Raw genomic sequence first — 18,033 nt, forward strand, 5'->3', positions numbered from 1 at the left:
TGGCAAGTCATCTTGATAGCCAGATACTTGCAGTGGCGCAAATACAATGTTGTGTAATTATGCTAATATTAGTAGTAAAGGTTATCTATCACATGTATTCCAACTTGATATCAGAAACATGATAGATAACCTAGAAGCACAATAAAGACACCTAAATTAATTAAAGGTATATTATATGGACAGGTGGTGGCAGTGTTTACATCATGGCAAACATGCTCTAACCAATTTTCTTTCTGGTTGACTGTTATCACTAGTCTTCTTAGGCACCATGGTGACTTATTTATACATACATGTATAAAAAAGCACCCAGAAATGCAAAGAAACATGAAATAGTTTACAGTGAAGTTTTGGACTGAGCGATAGTTGCGGGGAGACTGATGCACGTGTTCTGGCAGGTTGTGTTCGTTTGGTCGACTGCCGAGCAAACAGTTGACTAGAGCGATTTTTTTTTTTACTGAACAAAGATTTTGAGTACCGAATTGTTTGAGTATGGAGCTGTTCGAGTACCGAGGTTCCACTGTACACAATAACTACTTAAATCTAGACAAGATAAGAGTGGTTAACTTTTTAATGAATCTTAATTTAATCTTAATACTAATGCGAGATAGTCAAGGTGGAGGTTTATAAGAATAATAATCTTGAAATTGCCCATAAAAACCATACTACAATTAATGGTTCAAAGATTAATATTTCATGGATTGGCAGATGTTTAATAGACTAGAGGTCATATAATACAGTGGTCCCTTAATAATCGTCCGGCCTGAAAGTTGTCCATTTCGGAAATAGTCCTGTTTTTTCGTCAAAATATTGGCTCGGAAATGGTCCGGTAACTCGCTAATAGTCCTTCGTCCCGGACGCCTACTCACGGTCTGAGCGGCCTCGAGCCGCCTTGGCCTTTTCTTCCCAGCCAGTGTGCCATTGTTTACCAGTGAGCGACGGTCCCCTCACGTGCTCCAGCGAAATATTTCATAATATTTCATTTATTTTAGTGCTTGCAAGTTATTTAAGTGCTAAATAAGCTACCATGGCTCCAAAGAAAGCTCCTAGTGCCAAGCCTTTGGTAAAGAAGGTGAGAAATACGATTGAATTTAAGAAAAACATCATTGAACAATATGATAGTGGCGTATGTGTGGGCGAACTGGCCAGGATGTATAATAAAATCCCGTACAACCATATCTTCCATCATAGCCAAGAAAAAGGAAATCAAGGATGCTGTTGTTGCAAAGGGGGTAAATATGCTGACAAAAATGAGATCACCAGTACTCGAAGATGTTGAGAAGTTATTATTGGTGTGGATAAATGAGAAAAAATTAGCAGGAGACAGTCTTATGATGTCGCTTCTTTGTGAAAAGGCTAGGCAGTTGCATGACGATTTGGTAAAGAAATTGCCTGCAACTAGTGATGATGTGAGTGAATTTAAGGCCAGCAAAGGCTGGTTTGAGAGATTTAAGAAGCGTACTGGCATACACAGTGTGGTAAGGCATGGTGAGGCTGCCAGTTCGGACCACAAGGCGGCTGAAAAACATGTGCATGAATTCCAGGAGTACATAGAGGCTGAAGGACTGAAATCTGAACAAGTGTTCAATTGTGACGAAACAGGCCTCTTTTGGAAGAAAATGCCAAAGAGGACTTTCATTACACAAGAGGAAAAGGCAATGCCAGGACACAAGCCTATGAAAGACAGGCTGACGCTAATGTTTTGTGCTAATGCTAGTGGGGATTTCAAAGTGAAGCCATTACTAGTGTACCATTCTGAAAATCCCAGAGTGTTCAGGAAAAACAATGTGATGAAGAGTAAATTGTGTGTGTTTTGGAAATCTAATAGTAAGGCATGGGTCACGAGGGAAATTTTTGTAGAGTGGTTCAATGAAGTGTTTGGCCCTAGTGTGAAGAATTACTTCCTGGAAAAGAAATTGGATCTCAAGTGCCTCCTAGTAATGGATAATGCACCTGCTCATCCTCCAAACTTGGATGACCTAATTCTGAAGGAGTTTGGGTTCATCACAGTAAAGTTCTTGCCCCCGAATACCACTTCTCTCCTCCAGCCCATGGACCAGCAGGTCATTGCAAACTTTAAAAAACTCTACACAAAAGCAATGTTTGAAAGGTGCTTGAATGTGACCTCAGACACTCACTTGACCCTACGAGATTTTTGGAAAGAACATTTCAGTATTCTCCATTGCGTAAGCCTTATAGGTAAGGCTTGGGAGGGAGTGACTACCAGGACTTTGAACTCTGCTTGGAGAAAATTGTGGCCAGATTGTGTCCACAAGAGGGATTTTGAAGGGTTTGGGGCTGACCCTGATGAGCCTATGTCAGTTGTTAAATCCATTGTGGCACTGGGGAGTTCCATGGGGTTGGATGCGAGTTTGGAGGATGTGGAAGAATTGGTGGAAGACCACAACAAAGAGCTAACCACTGAGGAGCTGCAAGAGCTTCAGCAGGAACAGCAACAGATGGCAGCTCTGAATCTTGCTGCAGAGGAGGAGGAAGAGAGATGGAGGAAGGTGCCTCCTTCAGAAATTAAGGAGATTTTTGAAATGTGGGGTAGGATGGAAAGATTTATGGAGAAACATCACCCAGAGAAGGATGTTGCAAGCCATATCAGCAACTTGTACAGTGACAGAGTCTTGGCCCATTTTAGGGAAGTTTTAAAGAGACGCCAGAAACAGAGCTCTCTGGACAGTTTTTTTGCAAGACAGGGCTCCAGTGACTCTCAAGGTGGTCCTAGTGGCATTAAGAAACAGAAAAAAGAAGTAACCCCAGAAAAGCAATTGATACCCGAGGTGTTGATGGAAGGGGATTCCCCTTCCAAACAGTAATTCATCCAATCAGTCTCATTCTCCAGTCTTCCATACACAAAGAAGAATAGCCAATAAAGGTAAGCGTTATTCTGTTAATGTTTAATTCATCATGTGCCACTGTATTGTTTATGTACTACATCTATATTTCATGTAAAAAAATTTTTTTGTTTTAATACTTCTGGGTGTCAGGAACGGATTAATTGAATTTACATTATTTCTTATGGGGAAAATTGATTCGTAAATCGTCCATTTCGATAATAGTCCCACTTCCAGGAACGGATTATGGACGATTATTGAGGGACCACTGTATAATATTTGAGTTACTTCAAACTGATTAGAAGTTGTTTTGGTTGGTTTGGTTACCACTGAGGTAAGAGATGATTTTTAAGCATAGTTCTAAATTTAAGTGTAGTCAGGGTATCCTTTACTGGTTCAGGTAATGAATTCCAGATCTTCAGGCCCTTATGTGCATTGCATTTCTGCATAGTGTGAGACTGACATGAGGGACGTCAAAGAGAGCCTTGTGCCTTGCGTTGTGACCATTCTGTTGTAGCTATCAACGAGAAGTTTAAGTGGAGGGTTTATATTGGAGTTTAATGTTCTGTATATGTAGTAGGCACAATAATACGAGTGTACGTCTCATATGTTCAGGCTTTTGAAAACTGGTGGGGTGTGCTGTCTGGCACAGGAGCTGGTAATCATCTGCACAGCAGCTTTTTGTTGGGTAATTAAAGGTTTAAGGTAATTGGCTGTGGCTGATCCCCAGGCACAAATACAATGGGTGAGGTAGGGATATATTAACCCTTTGACTCTCGCAAGTCCCTTTCTGAAACTGTCATTCTATATCACAAAACTTTTGGGAAAAAATAAAATTATTTTTTCTTGTGAAATGATAGAGAATCTTTTCCCGATGGTAATAACACCAAAAGTATGAAATTTGGTCGAAAACTCACAGAATTATGCTCCCGCAAAGTTAGCAGTCTCGGTGACAAATGCATCGGCAATTTCGCCAACTTTGAGCCCTGTTTTTGGCCAATTCCATTGTTCCAGTTGACCAAACTCATAGCTCTTTCTTTAGAACTCCATCTTTTCTATCAGTTGAGTACAAGAAACCGCCCATTTACTGATTTGAACTACCCAATAAAGTGGTCAGAAATTGACAATTTGGCCAATTTCATGCAAATTAAAAAAGATGCCAATTTCAAACTAGGGTATAGAATAAACAATGTAGACATTCTTGGCACTAAAATAACATATCTTCTGTTCATTAGTCACGTCTCAAGGCCCCCCTTATATTGCTATTGCTTTCTATTTTGATTTTTTATTCATACAAAAAATACAAAATTTACTGTTATGCAGACTACTGCATTATTGTAAAAATGGTATAAATAATATCAGTGCACTAGTGAAAGAATATTAGACTCCCCAGTTGATGTGTATTGGACGTGTGGCGTGATTTGCTTACTCCTGAACAATGGTAAAAATCGAACATTTCCGATACTTTGAGCTCAATTTCACAGTTGTTTTCATCGTCAAACTAATCAAAATCATCTCTATTTAAGAATATAAGAACATAAGAATGGAGGAACACTGTAGAAGGCCTACTGGCCCATGCGAGGCAGGTCCTTATCAAAACAACCTCTACCTATTTCTGTAATATGTTTTTCATTTTATCACGCGAGACCACGAAAACGAGAATACAACGATAAATACTATACAAAAATACACCTCAAAGTCGGCGTTTTAATCCAAAAAAAAAAATGGTCAGTTTTTTTCTCATTATGCACTGTGTGCTGCAGGATTTTTTTTGTGGTGCACACTGACCACACAGACCCATTCTCTCACATGTGGGCCTACCAGCTTTCTCCTGCTTGATTTAAAGCCGCTAGAATTTATGCGTATTAATACATCCGAAACACTGGCTCGTAAGACGTATATATATGACCAAAACAGTCAAAGGGTTAAAGAGTGGTATAGGGTAAGGAGAGTCATTTGGGGTATATAGTATCGTATCTTGGAAAGGATTCCTACTAATTTGGAAATTTCTTGGATGTATGCTGGATGTGGGAATGAAATACGTATAAGATTACAGTCAAGGAGAAGACCTAGAAATTTACCCTCAGTGTGTCTTGTAATGGGGGAACCATTTATTGATATATTAATTGGATATTTAAAACTGTTTCCACACAGCATGAAGTATGTTTCATCTATGTTGAGAGTTTGTTGGTCATCATCCAAGTACTACAGTGGACCCCCGGTTTACGATCAGCTCCCAATGCAACCAATTATGTAAGTGTATTTATGTAAGTGTGTTTGTACGTGTATGTTTGGGTCTGAAATGGACTAATCTAATTCACAATATTCCTTATGGGAACAAATTCGTTCAGTAATGGCACCTGAACATACTTCTGGAATGAAATAATATCGTAAGCTGGGGTCCACTGTAGTACAGTGGACCCCCGCATAACGATCACCTCCGAATGCGACCAATTATGTAAGTGTATTTATGTAAGTGCATTTGTACGTGTATGTTTGGGGGTCTGAAATGGACTAATCTACTTCACAATATTTCTTATGGGAACAAATTCGGTCAGTACTGGCACCCGAACATACTTCTGGAGTGAAAAAATATCGTTAACCGGGGGTCCACTGTACATATTTTTAGAAGCTCGTCGTTTACAGTGTCTCTAAGTATAGCTGGGTTTGAGTGGGAGTAGACATAAGTAGTGTCGTCTGCATACCTAACTGGTTTAACCCTTAACCCTTTCAGGGTCCAGAGGCCAAATTTCAAAGTGCACACCAGTGTGCAAGAATTTTCAAAAATTAATTTTGTTATTTTTTCTTATGAAATGGTAAAGAATCTTTTTCTGAAGGTAATAAAACAAAGTATGAAATTTGATGGAAAATTGACGAAATTAGGCTCTTGCGAATTTTGATTTGTCAGTTATTGACTCCCATTTTAGGCCAATTATGTTATTCCAGTCGGCCAAATTCTTTGCTATTTCACTAGTATTTCTATTCTATCGATTGAGCACAAGAAATCGCCAACGGAACTGTTTCAACTACAAAATAAAGTGATTGGAAATTGGTAATTTGGCCAATTTAGTGCAAAGTTCAAAATATTCCAATTTCAAAATAGGGTCCAGAATAAACAATGCAGGCATTCCTGGCACTAAACTAACATTTCCTCTTTTCATTAGTTATGCTTTCAGGCTTTACAAATGAATTCCATTTTGATTTTTAATTCACAATGAATTTTTATTCAAACCAAAAAATAGAAGATTTACTGTCATGCAATATTGTAATAACTGTATAAATAACATCAGTACATTTGTCAGTTATTGACTCCCATTTTAGGCCAATTACGTTATTCCAGTCAGCTAAATTCTTTGCTATTTCACTAGTATTTCTATTCTATCGATTGAGCACAAGAAATCGCCAACGGAACTGTTTCAACTACAAAATAAAGTGATTGGAAATTGGTAATTTGGCCAATTTAGTGCAAAGTTCAAAATATTCCAATTTCAAAATAGGGTCCAGAATAAACAATGCAGGCATTCCTGGCACTAAACTAACATTTCCTCTTTTCATTAGTTATGCTTTCAGGCTTTACAAATGAATTCCATTTTGATTTTTAATTCACAATGAATTTTTATTCAAACCAAAAAATAGAAGATTTACTGTCATGCAATATTGTAGTAACTGTATAAATAACATCAGTACATTTGTGAACATATATTAGACCCACCAGCTGGCGTGTATTAGACGTATTAGGTCAGTTGTTTACTCTTGAACATCAGCAAAAATTTAACATTTCTGCTACTTTGAGCTCAGTTTCAAGCCATTTCCAGTATTAAAACCAATCAAAATCATCTCTATTTCTTTAATATATTTTCCATTATATCAAATGAGACCAAGAAATTGCAAATACAACTATAAAAAACATACGAAAAAACACTGCAAAGTTGCCGTTTTAATTGAAAATTACGGTCTCAGTTTTTTTCTCTCATTATGCAGTGCTGCAGGATTTGTTTTATGTGGTGCACACATACCACATAGATGTATTCTCTCATATCTAGGCCCAAATTTACTGCTCATAGCTTTTCAAAGTGAGCTGAGCTCATGGTGTAGATTTATGGTTTGGACCCTTAATGTAAAGCCGTAGATCTATGGCACGGACCCTGAAAGAGTTAAACTGTTCAAATGTAGATCTACGTTTTATTTTACATGCTTTCAACCTTGGCACGATAGGCCTGAGTTGCCTAGACACGAGAGAATGGGTCTGTGCACTCGGTGTGCGCAATATGACAAAATTTGGGGATGCTGGGAAAAATGCACTCATCATTAAAAAAAAAAAAAAAAAATATTCAGTGCTACATTTGGACAGTTTACGGGTTAAGGAGTTGAGATGCATTGGAGAGATCACTGATGTAGATGAGAAAGAGTGGGCCTAGGATACATACTGGTGTCTATTAAGATAAGATTTTAGGTAATAGTGGGAATGTCCTCTGATGCCATAATGATTTAGTTTTAGGTGCAGGAGATTGTGGTCCACTGTATCAAATGCTTTCCATAGGTCGATGAAGAGCCCCAGTGGATATTCATTTTTATTGAGGGCTGTATACAGTAGGGCCCCACTTACACGGCAGGTTAAGTTCCAGATTACTGCCGAAAAGCAGACATCGCTGGATAGAAGAACGCCATTTTTTTTCAACTTACAAATGCATATAAATGCCAGGTAACAAGTTTACACTAACATATATTATGTTAGCAATAGAATTATTTCTTCTTCTTATGACCAGAGCTTTGGTAAGATGGGTAAGGATAGAAATATTGGAAAAGGGTGGGAGGGGGGGGAGAGGTAGGATATTGAACAATGTAGGCATTCCTGGAACTAAACTAACACTTTTTCTGTTCATTAGTTATGTTTTGAGGCTTAACAAATAAATTCCATTTTGATTTTTTATTCACATAATGAATTTTTTTCACACCAAAAAATAGAAGATTTACTGTTATGCAATACTGTAATAATTGTATAAATATCATCACCATATTTGTGAATGTATATTAGACCCACCAGCTGGTGTGTATTAGACGTGTGAGGTCGTTTGTTTACTCTTGAATATCGGCAAAAATTTAACATTTCCGCTACTTTGAGCTCAGTTTCAAGCCATTTCCAGTGCTAAAACTAATCAAAATCATCTCTATTTCTGTAATATGTCTGCCATTCTATCAAATGAGACCAAGAAATCGCAAATACAACTATAAAAAACATACGAAAAAACACTGCAAAGTCGCTGTTTTAATCGAAAAATCATGATTTCAGTTTTTTTTCTCTCATTATACACAGTGTGCTGCAGAATTTGTTTTATGTGGTGCACACATACCACATAGATGTACAGTGGACCCCCGCTTAACGATCACCTCCAAATGCGACCAATTATGTAAGTGTATTTATGTAAGTGCGTTTGTACGTGTATGTTTGGGGGTCTGAAATGGACTAATCTACTTCACAATATTCCTTATGGGAAAAAATTCGGTCAGTACTGGCACCTGAACATACTACTGGAATGAAAAAAGTTCGTTAACCGGGGGTCCACTGTATTCTCTCATATCTAGGCCCAAATGTACCACTCACAGTTTATCAGAGTGAGCTGAGCTCATGACGTAGATCTACGGTTTGGACCCTGAACGTAAAGCCGTAGATCTACGGGACGGACCCTGAAAGGGTTAAAATCCCGACTTTGTGCTCTATTTTCCTATAGTATTTATGGTTGCATTCTCGTTTTCTTTGTCTCATTTGATAGAATGGAAAACAGAGAAATAGAGGCAATTTTGATTGAAATGGAGCTCAAAATAGGGAAAATGTTTGATTTTTGCCGATGTTCAAAGTTAACAAATGATGTCATTTTTCCAATAAATGTCCAAGTAGCCATTCTAATATGCAGTCATGAATGAGTTGACATCATTTATACAGTAATTACAATATTGCAGTAGTCTGTATAACAGTAAATCTTCTATTTTTTGTTTGAATAAAAATTCAAGAGGGGCCTGGAGACATGACTGATGAACAAAGAAAATGTTATTTTAGAGCCAGGAATGTCTGCATTGTTCATTCTGGACCCTATTTTGAAATTGTCATATTTTTTAATCTTCATGAAATTGGCCAAATTGCAAATTTCTGACCACGTTATTGGGTAGTTGAAATTGGTAAATGAGCAGTTTCTTGTACTCAATCGATAGAAAAATGGAGTCCTAAAGAAATAGTTATGAGTTTGGTCGACTGGAACAATGGGATTAGCCAAAATATTATTATTATTATTATAATCAAAAAGAAGCGCTAAGCCACAAGGGCTATACAGCGCTGCAGGGTAGGGAAGGAAGCAAGGGAATTGGATGGCAGGAGGGAGGGGGGATGATCAGCAGGTTACAGAAAACAGCGGGGCAGGGGATAGTACGGGGGTAGAGGGTAGCAAGAGATACAAGTAGAAAGGGCTGAAAGTATCAGAATTTGTGAAGTAAGTCAGTCGTTGTCAAAAAGTCAATAAGAGAGTCCGGATGAAAGGTGGGTCCATCAGCGAGAAGGGAAGGTAAAGAGAGAGCAGCGGGGCGAAGACGACGACAGAGGTAAATTCTGCGTGCTCGTTGATAAAGTGGGCAGTCCAACAGAATGTGGCTGACTGATAATGGAGCTTGGCAATTCTCACAGAGAGGAGCAAGACGCCTCTCCATGAGATATCCATGAGTAAGACGAGTATGGCCAATGCGAAGACGGGAGAGAGTAGTCTCCCAACCTCGACACTGGTGATAAGAAGACGGCCAGTAACCTATACTCGGTTTAATAGACTGAAGTTTGTTGCCGAGCATAGTAGACCAACGTTGTTGCCAACGGGTGTGAAGGTGGGAAGATATTACAGCAAAATAGTCCGTACATGGAATACCTCTGTAAGAAACTGGTAGGTCATGTACTGCTGACCGCGCAGCAGTGTCTGCCTGTTCATTGCCATGTACGTCAACATGACCAGGGACCCAACAAAAAACAATATCTTTATGCTTAGTAAAGATGCGGCGTAGCCAAAGTTGGATACGGAGGACTAAGGGGTGAGGTGTATCAAATTTTTGTATAGCCTGTAAAGCACTAAGGGAGTCTGAGACAACCACAAATGATGACACAGGCATAGATGCAATACGGATAAGTGCTGTAAGGATGGCATATAATTCAGCAGTAAAAATACTAGCTGAAGATAGTAAATGCCCTTGTACGACGCTGTCCGGAAACACTGCTGCGAATCCTACGCCGTCAGAAGACTTAGAGCCATCTGTGTACACAGCAATGGCATGAGAATGAGAGTGAAAGTGGTCAAGAAAAAGAGAGCGGGAAGCGACCGTAGACAGTTGGGCTTTCGAGCAAGGGAGGGAGAAAGAACAGACTCGAACAGCTGGGACCTCCCAGGGGGGTAGGGAAAAGTGAGATGCTACATGTACATAGAAAGGTGGTAGTTGAAGAGAAGACAAGAGCGAATGAAGGCGAAGAGAGAAGGGACGGAGTAAGCAGGGGCGGCGAACAAATAAAGAATGTCTACTAATATCAGTGACCATTCTATAAATGGAAGGATTGCGGAGATCATGAGAGCGTACATAGTAGCGCAGGCAATGGGCATCACGGCGATCGGATAAGGATGGAACGTTCGCTTCTGCATAGAGGCTTTCGACAGGGGAAGAGCGAAAAGCACCAAGGCATAAACGTAATCCTTGGTGATGAATGGGGTTAAGGCTAGAGAGAGTAGCAGGAGATGCCGCTGAATAGATCTGGTCACCATAATCAAGTTTCGATAAAATAAGGGTGGAATGTAGGTGAAGGAGGGTTCGACGATCAGCTCCCCACGAAAGATGAGCAAGGGTTTTAAGAAGGTTCAGCCGGCTGTGACAAGTTGCCTTCAGAGAGGTAATGTGAGGTTTCCAGGATAACCTACGATCAAAGAGGAGGCCCAGAAACTTGACTGTATCACGTTCAGGGATACGTGAGCCATAGAGGTACAAAGGATGATCAGAGATGACAGAGCGTCTAGTGAAAGTGATTTGGTGGGTTTTAGTGCTGGAAAATTTAAACCCATGTGTGGTGGCCCAATTGGAAACACGGTCGACTGCATGCTGGAGAGAAACTGTAAGGAGGTGACAGTCAGCGCCTGCACAGGCAATAGCAAAGTCATCAACATAGAGTGATGACCAAATATTTGATGGAAGACTAGAGGCCAAATCATTAATAGCAAGGAGAAAAAGTGTTGTGCTCAGAACACATCCCTGGGGGACACCTTCAGCTTGGACAAAGTCCGGGGAGAGCACATTATTAACCCGAACACGGAAATGCCTGTCAGTTAAAAAGTTCTTAAGGAAGGATGGTAGATTGCCTCGAAGGCCTAAGGAGTGGGCTTGGGCTAAAATATTATACCTCCAAGTTGTGTCATATGCCTTCTCAAGGTCAAAAAATATGGCAATAACTGAGTGGTTATTCGCAAAGGCATTACGAACATACGTATCCAAGCGCAGTAAGGGGTCTATGGTAGAACGTCCCTTACGAAAGCCATATTGACGAGTGGAGAGACTGTTGTGTGTCTCTAAATACCACACTAAACGTCTATTTACTAGACGTTCCATTACTTTGCAAACTGCACTGGTAAGAGCAATGGGACGATAGTGGGAGGTTTCATGTCCCGTAGTGCCTGGTTTGCGGAAAGGGAGAACAATGGCGGATTTCCACAGCTGTGGAAGAACTCCTTGTGACCAAATAAGATTGTAAAGGTGTAATAGGACTGCAAGGGCTGACTGATGTAAATGTTGTAGCATACGAATATGAATGTCGTCGGGCCCAGCTGCCGATGATCGACAAGCTGAGAGTGTTGCCTCCAGTTCTTGAAGTGTAAAAGGCACATTATACTGTTCTTCTCTGAGAGAAGAAAAGTCCAAGGGTGCTAACTCTCTGGCAGACTTTGAGGAAAGAAATGAGGGGCATAGATGGAGTCCCTGAGAAATACGGACCAGATGATTGCCAATTTCATTGGCAACATCTAGTGGGTTTGCTATATCAACACCGGCAACCCGCAGAACAGGAGCCGGGTCAGGAGAATATTTACCACTCAGTTTTCGTACTTTTTTCCAGACTGCACTCATAGAGGAAGCAGAGGTGATGGTGGAGACATAATCTCGCCAGCAAGTGCGTTTAGCGTCACGGATGACACGGCGAGCGATCGCACGCTTCTGTTTAAAATCAAGGAGTCGCTCTGTGGTTCTATTGTACCGGTACCTGCCCCATGCAGCGCGTTTCAAACGTACTGCACGAGCACAAGCAGGAGACCACCAAGGCACGCATTTCTGAGAATGCCTGCCCGAAGTTTGGGGTATAGAATGAGAAGCTGCGGTGAAAACGGAGGACGAGAAGAGGTGTAAAAGCTCATCGATGGAGGACGAAGAAGGAACCTCTTTAAAAACAGTCAGGTGTGAGTAAAGGTTCCAATTTGCCCGATTAAATTGAAAGCGTGGGGTGCGAAGAGGTGGCGAATATGAAGGGGAAGTAAGAATGATTGGGAAATGATCACTGTCATGTAAGTCCGGGAGAACAGACCAAGTAAAGTCTAATGCGGCGGAGGAAGAGCAAACTGAGAGATCGATGCAAGAGAGAGTATGAGTCCGAGGATCAAAATGGGTGTGAGTACCTGTATTTAAAACATGGAGGGGGTGGGTGGCAAGAAAAGCCTCTAACTGAATTCCACGGGAATCACAGTGAGACCCTCCCCAGAGGAAATGGTGGGCATTAAAATCACCAAGTAACAGAATCGGTGGCGGTAATGACGAAACAAGGAAGGCAAAATCCGGAATAGATAATGCCCGAGAAGGAGAGAGATATAAAGAACAGAGCGTATACCACCTATGTAAGTGGATACGGGCTGCTGTGTAATGCAGCGAAGTATGAACAAATAGCTGATGGTACGGAATATCAGTGCGGAGAAGAAGGGCACTTTCATTAAAGGTCCCATCAGGAAAAGGATCTGAAGAATACAATAAATTATAGCCTGAGATGTGAGAAATAACAGCAGAGTGTAATTTTGGTTCCTGTAAGCAAACACCAACAGGGGCAAACTGGGAGAGTAACATCTGAAGCTCACCCCGATTACCCCTGAGGCCGCGTATATTCCACTGTAAAAAGGCCATGATTGGCAATGATAAAGATACTTGAAATCCGCAGGTAAGGGTTCCTACGGACTAGAAGGGTTAGAAAAGTCCACATGCGGAGGCAGTGGAAAATGTTCAAGCAGCGAAGGAACGGTGCGCTGTGAAGAAAGGAGTTGCGCAGATGGAGCAGAGGAGAGAGGAAGAGCGGAAGGTGGATCAGTGTCCATTGATGGTTTGGTCTCTGCAATATATTCAGAGATTGCTTCAAGTGTTTCGGAATTCAGAGATGTCGTATGGGAGACAATATTGGGAATGGTAGGGGGAGGATGAGTAAAGATTGGAACTGTATTGGACTGTACCAAGGTAGGGGGGGGCGAAAGGGTGGAGGGAACTGGAGAAGCGTGGCAGGGGACAGAAGAGACAGGAACCTGGGAGGTGGCAGAAGAGGTAGAAACTTGGGAGGGAACAGGGGAGGAAGGTACATTACGAGGAGGAGGGTGAACCTCTGCACTTGTAACTGAGCCAGTGAGAGGGGAAGAACTAGGGACAGAGACAGGGAGGGTAAAATGAGGAGGTGGAAGATGGGTAGGAGGTGTTACCGGACCTTTTTTTGACTTTTGAGAAGTAGAGGGACGATTGGGAAGAGGTGTCGTACGAGGTCTCGTCGATACTGAGGCTTGTAAGAGAGAACTCGAAGAAGCGAGATTAGACTGAGGCGTTGAAGTAGGGACGTCTGAGCCGAGGACAGCAAAAGGATTAGATACAGGAGTGATTATGGGAGAGGTAACCACAGAGGTGGGTGTAGAAGATGGGATACCAGAAGTGGGGGGACGTTTTGAAACACGGGAATAAGAAACACGTGGGAGTCTCCCTTGGAGGCGGAGATGAGAAACTGCCATGGCATAAGGGAGACCTTCTGTCTCTTTGAGGTAACGGATTTCCCGCTCGTTTAAATAGACCTGACAACGGCGAGAGTACGAAGGGTGAGCCTCATGACAGTTAAGGCAAGAGGGAGATCGATTGCAAGACGTATTAGAATGGTCATCGGCACCACAGACTGGGCATTCGGCGATAGATCTGCAATATTTCGCTGGATGGCCAAATCGCCAGCAATTTCTACACTGTTGTGGTGTAGGGATCACCTTTCGAACTTGTAACCGATGTCCTGCTATATAAACGGAGGATGGGAGTTCTCGGCTGTCAAAAGTTAAACGAGCCACATTGCTAGGGTATCGTCTCCGCCCACGGGCAGGAAGAACGTAAGTGTCTACCTTGAGGATTGGGAGATCTTGGAGTTCCAGCTGTTCTAGAATGTCGGTGCCACATGTCTGGAAATTTTGTTGAACTATGGTATGGGGCAGAATAACGGTACCACTACAAGAATTGAGGGAATGATGTTTTTCAAGGGTGACAGGAACAGTATCTATATGGGTAAGACGAGAGAGCTCACGAGCCTGGGTAGCATTCTGTACGGTAATGATGCGCGTACCGCTCTTAAGAGCATGAAAAGAAATATCTTTACCAACATGGCGTAGGAGTGCCTTGCCAATACTATGGTCAGAAAGATAGGCAGTAGAGGAAGTTGGTCGTAAAGTGAAGAATTTAGTCCACTGTTCAGTCTGAAACTGAGCGTGGAAAGGTAGTGAAGGACGTGTCGATCGTTTCTGAGAAGAACGAGAAGGTGAAGGTGGAGAAGTATCATCAGCAGGTAATTGTCGTTGACGTTTAGGCGTGGGACCAGAGTTGGTCCGACGTGGAACGGGTCGGCGATTTGAAAATTGCCGCACCGTAGAGGGAGAGGCCGGAAGCATAGTCAGAGGAGAGCGAAGGTCTGATAAATCGAAGGAGTCAGTCGAGGCCTCAGTACCTGAAGCGGGTGAGGAAACAGCACCGGCAATAGGTACAGAGGCATGAGGAATGTCTGAAGAGTGGTCCAAAGACGAGGCGGGGTCAGAACGGGGTGCGGTATCAAGAAGGGGCCCGGGGGTACCAGGTTCATGGACTAGGGCTGCCATGGTTAGGTTACTTCTTTCTTTTTGTTTTTAAGAAAAAAAAAGAAAGAAGAAAAGAAAATAAAAATAAAAAAAAGAAAAAAAAAGGGGGGACCGGGGAGGGATAGTTCCTAGGAGGGATGAAAGGGCCAGAAATCTCCCTCCGCGCCCAAGAGGACTCGACACCGCTAGTAGCGCAGATGCAGCATGGAACCCGTGCCATACCCTACCCTTCATGCCAGTAAACCAGCAATCTGGGATAGCAACCTCACATCTGCCGAGCTACCTCGGTGGACAAAAGAGAGGGCGGCCGGATATCCGCCACAAAGCATACCTCCTTCAGCCACCACCCCCGGAATCCGAAAGGTGGCTTCCAGAGCTACACCCGTCGCCCAAAAGACACCCAAAGCTACTCCGGGATACCGGAGAGGGATCGGGACATCCCTAGGCAATCCAGATTCCACGGCAAACTACGCCACCGCCAAGAAACCTCAACGGAATGGGATGGACCCCGGTGTCCTTTCTCCTACCTAGGAACTAGCGCGCCTGTGGGAGAAATCCCAAAGGACAAAAAGAGGAAGGGCAAAAGGGAGGAGTGGGGAGGAGGAGGAGGAAAGGAAAAAGGGGAGGATGGGGAGGATGGGATAGGGGAGGGGAGATTGGGGGGTAATTAGGTTCGGTCTGAGGAAGAAGACCGATAGGTCTAATTCCTCAGACCAAGAGCCTCTTCACCACGCCAAGGAGCCCCCCTTGAAGAGGTTGAACGATTCACACAGCTGTGAATCAGTAACGATTGGATGAGTCATTACTACTGACACTACTGGTAACTGATACTACTGGTAAATGATACTAACGAGAGGTACACAGGCCCAGCTGACATCAGTGACATACTACTACGTATATAGAAAGCTGCTTGTTATGCTGAGCATTTTGGGCAAATTATGTCAGTTTTGTCCCAGGATGCAACCCATGCCAGTTGACTAACATCCAGGTACCCATTTTACACTGATGGGTGAACAGGGACAGGAAGTGTCTTAAGGAAACACGTCCCTAATGTTTTCCAGCCATACCAGCCTAATCTGAACAGTTTTTCAATTGAAGCTGGTATTTTTTATCAATGGATTTGAGGTTACTATTTGTTAGCCATGGACTGTTTAGTCTCTTTGCTGTGATCTGCTTCGTTTTGATTGGACAATGCATGTTATAGAGGTCTTGGGTTTTACGTAAAAAAAATTTGACATCTTTGTCAACATTATTGCTGTCAGTTCGCTCTCTGCCAATCAATACATTTTTTTCTTTACATTCTGTCATAGGATCAAGTTTGATTGTAATGGCACTGTATTTGGTTCTTCGTAGTGATATTACATTTCAGGTACTGTACCCTTAATTGTGATATTCTTTATTTATAAGAACATAAGAATGGAGGAACACTACCAAAGGCCTACTGGCCCATGCGAGGCAGGTCCTTATCACAACGACCTCTACCTAAAGCTACCCAAGATTATTATTATTACAATCAAGGGGGAAGCGCTAAACCCGGAGGATTATACAGCGCCTGGGGGGGGGGGATGTGGAAGGCATTCAGGCTTAATTTGGGGAACTGGAGCACAGATCCAATTCCCTAAATCAAGAGCCCCTCACCAACATCAAGGAACCTTCCTTGAGGGGAAGCTACCCAAGAAATAACTCCCGTATAAGTTTATCCACTGTGTTTCTCTTATATTTATGTTGAATAGTAGTCAGTGTTGGTGGTGCTAAGCTCAATAAGTGGTTATATTTTAGTTACTGCACGTATACTGCTTGGCTAGGTTAAGTTAATGTAGTATTATCCATTATATCAGTAATGAATTTTTGGGGTTATCCTAGGTTCTCTACACATGTGTTGCTTATGTATGATAATGTATGTACTGTATTTGTGTATACCTGAATAAATTTACTTAGACATGATTTATCTAGTACTTGTGTTTAAACCGGCTGGTAAGGTCTTATCTTGTGGCAGGCAGAGCAAAACCTTGAAAAATGTCCGCAGTCTTCCCAATTCATACAAGATCAAGCCAGCAACTTCGATAAATATATACACAACTTAATATGATTAATATAATGAATATATACTAAGATTTACACAGACCCAACACAATTATCAAACACCCCCACCGAAGCATGACCGGCGAAATCTGCCCAGGTGAGGCTGTTTTCAGGAGTGTTAGTGAGTGCTCATGTGTGTGTGGTGAGTGGATGACTGACCTGGATGCCCCGGAGGTAGGTCTTGTCCAGGTCATCCACCAGGGCCGTCATGGCCTCCTGGATGCGGACTTGTGCCTGCTCCACCATGGTCCGGCTGCTGTGTACCGCTGCTGCAACACCTGATCAACACCGGCCCGCGGGATACACACTCAACACAACTTAACCAAAATTATAAAAAAAAATGCTTCAAGATTTTTTAAAATAAGAAATAATAGCACTGATATTCATAATATCAATATAAAAGAGACGTGTGTGACAGGATCCTAATGGAAATAAGACAGAGTGACTTATTTCCATTAGGCAATTTACATTAATGTTATTTTGTAAAATAATTACGGTAGGGTTGTTATTGAAAGAATTAGAGGTAAGACAGAATGTAGGATTGTGGATGAGCAAGGAGGCTTCAGAGTGGGTAGTGGATGTGTAGATCAAGTGTTTAAATTGAAGCATATATGTGAACAGTATTTAGATAAAGGTAATAATAATAATAATCTTTATTTACTACAAGTACATGTACTTGGTATACAGTCCTAGCTGACAACAATGACATACTACTACATAGAAAGCCACTTGTTATGCTGAGCATCTCGGGCAAATTAGGTCAGTGTCCCAGGATGCGACCCACACCAGTCGACTAACACCCAGGTACCCATTTTACTGATGGGGAACATAGACAACAGGTGGAAAGAAACACGCCCAATGTTTCTACTCTGGCTGGGAATCGAACCCAGGCCCTCGCCGTGTGAAGCGAGAGCGTTAACCACCAGGCCAGTAGGGAAGTTTTCATTGCATTTATGGATTTAGAAAAGGCATATGATAGAGTGGAT

General features: G+C 42.0%; 1 protein-coding gene across 5 annotated transcripts in view; it reads right to left on the reverse strand.

Annotated features, from left to right (window-relative positions):
• Positions 1-17,348, reverse strand: part of LOC128706566 (protein FAM136A) — a 111,416-nt gene extending 94,068 nt beyond the window's left edge. For 4 of the 5 annotated variants that reach the window (XR_011392662.1, XM_070090293.1, XM_070090285.1 and 1 more), the window contains exon 1: positions 17,207-17,348. Coding sequence is in view for 3 of the 5 variants with exons in the window: in XM_070090293.1 (XP_069946394.1) it covers positions 17,207-17,293 (87 nt within the window). In the remaining 2 variants the exon portion in view is untranslated. The other variant, XM_070090294.1, reaches the window with a different exon arrangement.
• Positions 17,349-18,033: the final 685 nt, after the last annotated feature.

This window comes from Cherax quadricarinatus, chromosome 3 (genome assembly GCF_038502225.1).
Source record: "Cherax quadricarinatus isolate ZL_2023a chromosome 3, ASM3850222v1, whole genome shotgun sequence".
In the NCBI taxonomy this organism is placed as follows: Eukaryota; Metazoa; Arthropoda; class Malacostraca; order Decapoda; family Parastacidae; genus Cherax; species Cherax quadricarinatus.